Source organism: Carya illinoinensis, chromosome 4 (assembly GCF_018687715.1).
Source record: "Carya illinoinensis cultivar Pawnee chromosome 4, C.illinoinensisPawnee_v1, whole genome shotgun sequence".
NCBI classification, from domain to species: Eukaryota; Viridiplantae; Streptophyta; class Magnoliopsida; order Fagales; family Juglandaceae; genus Carya; species Carya illinoinensis.
The window spans coordinates 43,794,392-43,804,440 of NC_056755.1; the positions used below are offsets into that span (position 1 = coordinate 43,794,392).

General features: G+C 34.5%; 1 protein-coding gene across 1 annotated transcript; it reads left to right on the forward strand.

The window, feature by feature from the left end:
• Positions 1-5,619: 5,619 nt before the first annotated feature.
• LOC122306566 lies at positions 5,620-6,278 on the forward strand. Its single transcript, XM_043118987.1, has one exon. The coding sequence runs from the start codon at positions 5,735-5,737 to the stop codon at positions 6,062-6,064; it is 330 nt and encodes a 109-aa protein (XP_042974921.1). The 5' UTR covers positions 5,620-5,734; the 3' UTR covers positions 6,065-6,278.
• The last annotated feature ends 3,771 nt before the right edge of the window (positions 6,279-10,049 follow it).

A 10,049-nucleotide genomic window follows, 5' to 3' on the forward strand; every position in this document is an offset into this window, starting at 1 on the left:
TCATTTGTAACACATCTATTTTATTTTATTTTTCTTAAAAATGCCTTGGAAATATTTTCAACCAATTTTTTCATATTTTGATTTTATTTTTAATTTTTATTTGGGTTATAATTTTTATTTGTGTGTATAGGACTGAATTATATTACATTGTATATAAAAATATATTGCAAATATAAAACAATATATGGATATTGCAAATTTATTGGTGGAAATGAAATATTTAAAAAGAATAAAAAAAGATTATTTAAATAATATGAGAAAAAAATAAATAAGCTGATATATGATATTATAAAAGTTATTATGTAAAATAAAAAAAAAAAAGTGAAGTTTGATGATATATTTTAAATGATAAGATAAAACAAACCATTGTGAATGCTCTGAATGTGTGTGTATGTAGACAATGGGCTCAGCCTGAGTGGAAGCCCATTTGAAGAAAAAATAAAACCTAGCCCTTTATTCCTAAATGATGCCCTTTTTGCATAAAAGGTGAAAATCTTAAAAAATTACTCACTTTTTCCCATTCTTTCTTTCTCTCCCACACCGCCCACCCTCCCCAATGGCTCTCTCTCCCATGCCGACCAGTGGGCTTAGCCTCTGCTCCACCTCCATCGCTGCACCTCATAGGCCACTCTTCCTTCTCTCTCTCTCTCTCTCTCTCTCTCTCTCTCTTCAAATTTTTTACCCCTCACGGCCCTTGCCACCACCAACAGCCAACAAGCACGCCACCTCCTTCCACCATGCACAATAAATAGGTAAGCCAACCCGCGATGCCTCTCCCTTCCTCAAACTCTAGATCTCCTTCTTCTCCCTCACGGCTTCTCTTTGTCTCATCCACAGTAGTATCGCTTGATGATCAAAGCTGAGCCACTAGCCATTGTGAATAGTAGCCCAAACCCTCAAACGCCTCTATCCCCCTCTCTGTTTTGCTTTGTGACTCACTTCCCCTTTCGGTTTAGATTTGCCGCCACCCACACCGTTTCTAGCCACTATCCACAACTAGCCCCTTAGATTTGCCCTTCTCTCCCTCAATCTTGTCATTTACCTCCCAGATCTCTCATTCCCTCTCTCTGTTTCATTCCCATTCTATTTAGAAATATTATCTAGGGTTCAACTGTGGGCCCCCATTTTTTGCCACCCTCTCACCTTTCCCCTTCTACTTGACCTCTTTCCCCCCTAAATCTACCAAACTCATGCCTAGATCCCCTTTTTAGAATTCTACTCCTCCACCAACCGCTTCCCTCCACTGTGAGAACCCTTTCCTCCACCCTTTATTTATGTCAAATCTACCATCCTTAAGTTTTCCCTAGCCATAAACCCCCTTAAATTGTGCATATCCACCTTTGCTACCATGCTTCACCCCTCCAGACGCCACATCAATAAGCCGGGTGCCACTCTTATTATATATTAATGTTTAGGTAGTGTTTAGATTTAACTAATTGTTTTTCTGTCTCGTAGCAACACGTGCACGTAAACTCACGAGATACCTTAGGCAGCCCACTTGATCATCCAGAAATTTGTCGTTCCATATTGTAAGTAAAACCCTAGACTTTGGTATACTGACATTGAAAAATTGTGTTTTATTGCAGTTTGGTTGTAATTGGTTAAGTAGCCAAGGACCTGTGGAGTGTTGGAATAAAATCTATAGTTGGTGATGAATTGTTGGTCGAGTTTCGAATGAAGCGTTGTGAATCACATGATGTAGTTGTGAAGACATGAAGCCATGAAATTGTGTGCTACACTATGTTTGATTGCAGAATTGTACTATGCAATGTCATATAATAATTACCTGTTGCATAACTGCATTTTATTTATTATCTATCATTAATTTATTATTTGTACTCTACTTTGTGCTTGTGCTGTAAACTTGGAAAGATTTTGGTTTTTGCATCAAAATATTAAAATGTGTTTTGTGGGTACATGTGTGCGTATCACAACCCCAAGTCGAGATGAGGAATTATCTCAGTGGAGATCATATGATAACTCAGGAGAGTATAAAATTAAGTGACGTGCCTTAGGTTGTTGCTGGGCAACAACAAGCTCGGATGAGATGATAACATTGTTTGCTCGTGGAAGCTTGAGAATGATTAGTCACATACGTGCCTAGCGTAGAGTTGAGCATCACTCATTACAAAGTCACACATGCGATCGTTACTTGTGGTATGACAAAGGGAGCCAAAGTGTACAGATGGTCCCTATGAGAGACCATGGTGCACACCTTAATTAAATGGTGGCTTTTAAAAAGGTGATTTTAAGTATGTGGCTTTTTCTGTAAATATTGAGAAAGAAATTGGTTGTACAATGGTAATGCTAAAGATCTCAATTTTTTCCTTTATTGTGAAATATTTATATTTTTCCGTGCTTGCATTTTTGGGTGTTAATAGCTGGCTTTACTAGTTGAGATTGCGAAATCTCACTGTAATGTCCCCACCTACGATTCCGTAAACATTGATGCAGAGGAAGGATATGAATATGGAGGATCGACTCCGCTTGAGGAGTGAAGACTTGGAAACTTTTCCCCTTATGTATCATTGATTAGTGTTTTTCCTAGTATTTAGTCGGATGACTGTAATTAACTTTATGTTAGTATTTGGGAGTCTTGGTGAGTTATGGTTTATTGCTAGGTGATGTAATTTTTAATTTATGGTATTATAGCATTTTAGACTGCCCTTTTTAATTTGTCCACTACTTTTATAAATGCACACTTATACATTTCATGCTTACACATACTGCTTTCATAATGTGCTTGAGATGTGTGACTCGAGCAGCTAATACCTTGACGTCACAACTTTCGCCAAATCACACGTAGGGGTTGTGGACGCCACAAAAAATATATAGTGATACTTTAGTATAGTATTATATGATCATTATAGTATCACTAGTATCATATAGTAGTACTATCTTATTATTACATATTATTATATGTATACACACACACGCTATAGTGACAATATAATATATAGTGATCATTAGTATCATATATAACTATTCAAGAATAGGGTGTTCCAAGTTTGGTATGTTATGCACGATGTATAGTATATACATTACATGTCAAAATAAATTTGAATTAAATTGTTAGTGGGTTTGGGAACAGTGTTGGATCATTGTTATTTTTTGTATTTAGATTAAGTGCTATTTGCAGCCCTAAGGTGTGCATGCACAGCGCACTCCCTTTAGAAAAAGTCAATAAATTCATGATCTATATGAAACAATCATTTAAGAAAATGAGAGTGTGCGAGGCTTACATACTATAGGACTGCAAATATCATGTATTCTTAAAAAATAAAATATATTCAATTAGCGCTTTATGTTCAAACGCTAACACCAAATAATTCAAACGTGAATACAACTATTGTTGCGAGAAAGGAAGGCAGGAATTGAGTTTTTGATAATAACATTTGAACTAAAACTAAAGTATATTCGCACGAAGCTATATTGTGTGCAAACGTAATATTCTACATAGCATAGTGTATATGTGTGAACATTATATTCACACGCTCAAACATAGTCTGAATGTTATATTTGACTGTTCGAACATAACTATTACGTGTGAACGTAATTTACTTGCATTCGCACAGAGTGCTTTAGTTTTAACAACGGGAAATAATGTTCGAGCAATAGACTCTGTCTGTGTTCGAATGGTAACATATTTAAGTTCGACAGTTAATAGTTATACCCGCACGTGATTTTTCATGTTCTTATATAACTATATACTTCGAACGTTAGTTAGTTTTGTTCAAATAATATGTTGACTTTCAAACGCTATGAACATGGTTTGAATGTTATCTTCCATAGTTCGAACATGTGTTCGAACGTTTGCATATTTGTCCAAACATTACATTTGACTATTTGAACATAACTATTACATGGGAATGTAGTTTACTTACATTTGCACAAACTACTTTAGTTCTAACATTAGGAATTAATGTTCAAACAATAGACACTACCTACGTTTGAACCATAACATATTTACATTCAAACATTACTAGTCACATGCGCACATGATTTTTCACATGATTCTCATATAACTTTGTGTTTCAAATGTAAATTACTCTGGTTCGGACGTATATGTTGATGCTCGAAAGTTATTAAAAATAGTTTAAATGTTATCTCCCTTAGTTTGAACATATGTACAAGCATTTGCATATTTTAACCATTCAGGTTACTAATTACTACTTCTATAATGAAATGAGTAATGAATTTATTTCCTGTTTATGTATTTTGCTTCTCAAAATTTTTTAATTTTTAATTTCCTATTTAATATTATGTTCTCTGTTTTAGTCTGATATTTAAATTTGCAAATTTAAAGTCCAATATATATACATTCAAATGTTAAGTACTTAGGGCCTGTTTGTGATTGTGGTGGGATGTCTAAAAAGTGTGGTAGAACAATATAAAGTATTTATATGACAAAATTTATCTGTTTGGTAGTTTCATATTAAAGTACTTCTAAACCAAGAAAAAGCAGAAAACTACATTTCAACAAAAGCACTAAAGTGATGCTTTTTGTCATAAGCACTAAAGTGATGCTTTTTGTCATAAGCACTTCAGAAAAAGTAATACCTATTTTACTGTGCTATGTACATTACGAAATGACCCTCGTCATTTTAGCACAATGATAACTTTGTCAATCTATATTTTTTATTATTTCCGTATAATCTACTCATGATTTTGCCCATCAATATATTTCATTATTCTCCTATCACTTATGCATCGTTAAAGAAATTTTCTTTTTCATTATCATTATTGAAAAATATATTAGACTATTTTTGTTATTATTTTATTATAATATTTTATTTTTATCAAGTATATGCCCTTTTATGTCATTTTTATGTCAAAAAGTGTTTTTTAAATTTGTTTCTAAATAAATAAGTATGTTTAAAAGTGCTATAGACATACGGATCCTAAACAATAAATAGCTTTTTAATAATAGAGTTTATTACGTTAAACTCTAAGTTATAAATTTTAAGTTAAAAATAATATTTTCAACCGCAGTTTCAAACATGCACTTATTTAATTTCGTTCTAGAAGAAAGTATGTTCAAGCTGTATAACGTTCACACGTCGCTTATAACATTCAAACGTAAATCAGCCAAACAATATAAATATAATCTTAAAATAGTAAGTTCGCACATAAATCTAGAATACTCGAATAAATTTCAACATTATTTGTACGTATAAATATATATTCGAATGTATGATCTGTGTTCGCATGTTCTTCGATATACATTCAAACGTACTTAACTATAAAACGACAGCTTGTATTGTTAATGTTATAACCTTAAAAGTTTGAATTCGAACGTTGGTCAAATTGTCTTCCAACTTTAGCGGCGGTTTAAAGAAACAGTCACAAAAAGTTGTTATACTGACCATCACAAATTCTAAACCGACACAAATACTCAAATATGTTGCAGTCAAGAGTTTCTAGGACAGCCTTTTTCCCTTCGGATCAATCCTTTTGATTAACAACATATTTGCAAACGGTCATGCTTCACATCGAGGACACTTGTCAATTCCCCACTACTTTGCCTTTGCCTTGAGACCAGCTCAACTCAAACAAAACTTCCTTTTAAGGCCACAAACACAGATCCTTATTATAGCTAACAACATTCTCTTTAAATCTTCATTCCTTCAACCCCCATTAAACACCAGAAAATAACTAATCTACGCATAAAACAACAAAATATATACATTCACGAGAAAGCTTAGAGAGCCATTACACCATCCATCAAACAACAATGGCCATATCCAGAGTGGTTATTTTCGGCATGGGGACACTCTTGTTTTGCTTATTATTGATCAAAGTCGCAAAGGCCGATGAATCTGAGTTTGCACCTATTCATACAGTCAAACATGATGGTAGTCATTGTAATAATGCCCATACCGATAAGGGTGAGCTGTGCCGGGAAGGCGAGGATGGCGATGATGACGATGATGTTGACGACACTTTCAAGGTGGAGAACAAGATGGGAGTCTCTTTTTCAGCCTCAACAGGCCTCTCAGTGAACTCATTCGATGGCCTAGAGTCTGAGGATCTCGGCAATCATGAGCTCGTATTGGGACACTGATCATCAGTCTGAATAGAATCATTACTCTTTCCAAGTTCTCGGGGGTACTACGTCTATGCTACTCATTTGCAGCATGCGGCTTGATCAGTATTCTTGTCATTTTTTCTTAATTTTCTTCCTTATTTTAAAATATTTCCCTCTCTCTTTTTTTCTTGTTTTCCTTTGTCCCCCATATTTAAGTGTGGTTGACCATGAATAGATTTTTATTATTAGATATTGTTTGGTTCATGTTGATATTTTAAAAATATTTCTTTTATGCAGAATATTGACCAATTAAGTACTAGTTCCAATGTTTATGATCCTTCAAGGATGATATTTAGATCAGATGTACACGATTGGCTAGTTTGCCAACTTGGCCTTAGTGTTTCCTCTTGGTATAAGCCACATCATCCGCCAGTTCCATTGGTGAAACCACGTTGAGCCAAAACAAAAAACTAATTATTATTATTTAAATTTAAATAAAATTTGATTAAAATAATAATAATATTGATCCCACAAAATTTAAAAACTTCTTAAAATATTTTAAAAATACAAAAATCTTTTTCTAATTCCATCTAAAATATTTCTTGAGTAATCTTTAAGGTATGAAAAAATAGTTTCTATATTTTCTTAAAGTTCAAAATTTTTGCATCCAAAATATAAAATGAGTATACATACATAAAAAGAATAAAAAATATACCACTGAAAATTTAAATACTTGAAAATATGAGCTAAAAAGTATACAATTCAAAAAATCACTATAAAAAAAATGGGCTTTTGCGACCAATTTATAGCAACAAAAAGACTATTGATAGTCTTTTCGTTGCTATAAATTGATCGTAAAAGTTCGTTTTTCTTGTAGTGAATATTTCTTCTAAATTAAAGGAATATGAAATTAAATTAAATCTATAATGTATTTTCTTAATAATTACAAACAATATTTCTCTACACTTAATATTTTTAACAGTCCCTGATCTTTGGAACGGAGCTTCCGTTCTCTGGCTTTTAATGGCCACAAATAATACGTAGACACGTGACCAATCTACATACAAATCACATGAACTGAACCGCATGATCACAAGATATATAGTAAAATCAAATCTACAGAAATCGTGTGAAAAGTTTCTTCTCAAAACACAAACCTAACCCACTACCCATACCGCCGCACCTCTCAGTCTCCACACCGGCGCACCTCTCTTGCTCTTAATCACATTAATTTCTCTAAAGAATATCCATCACCAACTCCTAAAAACTAGCAAGTCATCATCTTTCCCCACTATTGCATCGCCCTTTCGTCTCTCTGATCTCTCTCTCTTCCCCCAAAATCTCATTATGCTACAGAAATCCGGGATCATAATGGGAACCATCTATGCAACTCTTTTGCAAGTGTTCTTGGCACTGAACTTAGTTGCAGGCTGAGATGATAAAGTCGTGATCAGCTTGCCAAGGCAGCCACGTGTTAGTTTCCAGCAGTATGCAAGATACATGACCATTGATGAAAAGCAGCATAGAGCTCTCTTTTACTACTTTGTTGAAGCAGAAACAGAGATAGCTTCCAAACCCCTAGTTCTTTAGTTGAATGGAGTGCAAACACGGCTACAGATCTTGGGAGAGAAAGAGGTCAGAGAGAGGGGGGGAGGGAGTGAGTGCATGGCCTCCGGAGGGAGGGAGGGGGGATGGGGCTCGACTGGAGTGAAAAAAAAAATTGTCCCTCTGCAGTGCGGTCACACGTTTGATAATATGTGGTGTCTACGTGGCACACTTCCATTGGAGGATGTTATTTGGGAGAAATTGGTTAGACCGCCTGGAAGTTATTCTCCATTTTTAAATGCTAGATTTAAAACGTCATAATGAAGTCATAAACAAAATTAATAATTAATAATTTCTCCAACAAGCTAGTTAAGGCGCCATGCAATAATGCATGCAAGGAAGCCGGGCATTAATTCTTAACACATGAATTCAATAAGCTAGCTAATGAGTTAATTTGCCTAAACGGGACAATGTACGTGCATGGAGTGGGCAGAACAAGGACAACCATGTACATGCTAAAATGAAATTGATAAGCATGCACTACATTTTATATGTAAGGAACTCTTGGAGTACGGATGGCATGATACTCTCATCATACACTACTTGTTATATTACATGTACTTAAAATATCTCTTATGTAAAGAGCAATACTACATACAGTCGTGGAATTGCAAACGCCGCGCAATCGTTTTGAAAAAGAGTGGGGTCCACGATTAAAAAGTTAGTTTTTTTTCATGTGGGTCCTATATTAATTTACTTTTTTCAAAGCGACTGCACGCCGCTTGCATAACCACGACTGCAAATATCATTTCTATTACAACAAACTTGATTCTCCACGTGTTAGTTATTGATCTTATATTAAAAATTATGAAATTTCAAATTTTAAATTTGAATTTCAAATAAAAACTAATAAAATAAGTCTTGTGTTCATGTATGTCATTATTATAATCGGTTTAATTTTAAATATTGTTTATAACTAAATTAGTATATATACGTACAACGGTGTTACGCCGCTTGAATTAATAAAAATATGGATATATAGGCCCTTAACACTCATATACCGGTCACAGTTACGTGATAACTAAGAAAGATTACATCATATATCTTTGAATGATTTTCAAGTTCCTCATCGTCAAACCAATTTTTGTTCAAACTGTATTTGTTTAAATACTATATTTAGAAAAAGGAGCTGCTATCCATATACTATTGCTCCCGGCCAGCTTCTAACTTTGGCGATGAATTAATAGTAAACAACAATCTCGTGCATTGTAGATCATGATCTATGCAAAAAGGTTATATTTAGCACAACCGATTGCATGCGTTATAAATCTCTCAACACCACCCAACTCCTAGTCTCCCCAGAGTCAGACAGCTAGCAACCCTCTTTCTTTCTTTCTTTCTCACTTAACATTTCACCAGCCCATAAAGCTGTACTCCCCTCAGACAAGAGAATCTTTATTTGCAATCTCCATTGAAGCACGATGGCAATGCCCAGATCAGGAACTGTTATTTTCCTTATCTGCATGCTTATGATTAGCGGGCTTTGGGTTCAAGATACAAGTGCACGCACCCTCGGCTATGGAGCTATAATAGGTGGTAATGTTCATGCAAACTGCAAAACGCATCCTGAGTCTGAGATTTGCCATCAAGTGCCAGCTAATAATTACACGAGAGGCTGCGAAACAGAAACTCATTGCCGATTTCCACTACATAATCATGAATAAGATGATGATCAAGATGATAAGCGTCCAACAGTAGGAATAAATAAACGATTGTGATTCCATGCATCTAAAATAAATTAATTATTCTTCTGGACGTACATATTGTATGTATAAGATTATATCGACTTACTGTGTGTATTGTCCCAATGTTTTATTTATTATACCATTTGTATATGAAAGGCGTATGTTCTATATATATACTTCCTTTTGAAGCCACATGAGTACTTATATATCATGAATATATTCATCTTAACTCATGCATGCATCATACGACGCGTGTACGTTGGTCACGTACGTATTTTGAAAATCCAAGCTAGTGTATATATTCATGCATTCATATTGGGTACTACTGCTACGGCGACATGCAGTACTTATCTTTTCCCTTATTTTCTGTCAATTATATCTTTAATTTTGATCTTTATATATAATTAAAGATCTTTATATATAATTAAGGTGAATTCATGGAGGAGGGTACACATTCTGCACTGAAAGGTCATCAACATGGGTCTCAAAAGAATCAAGAAGGGGTTTAGAAGCAATTGGAGGATCATCAACAAGCAATTCTGGGCATAACAGACAGGTTAGATCAAGTCTCGAATGTTTTGAGTTCTTTGGTTGAATCTGTTAACTAGAATTCCTTTAGAAATAGAGATGGTGAACCACAAATTAATGAAGAAAGAACTGTTTTTCAAAGAAGTGTTAGACTAGAATTTTCACGTTTTAGTGGCAATGATCCTGCTTGTTGGGTTTTCAAA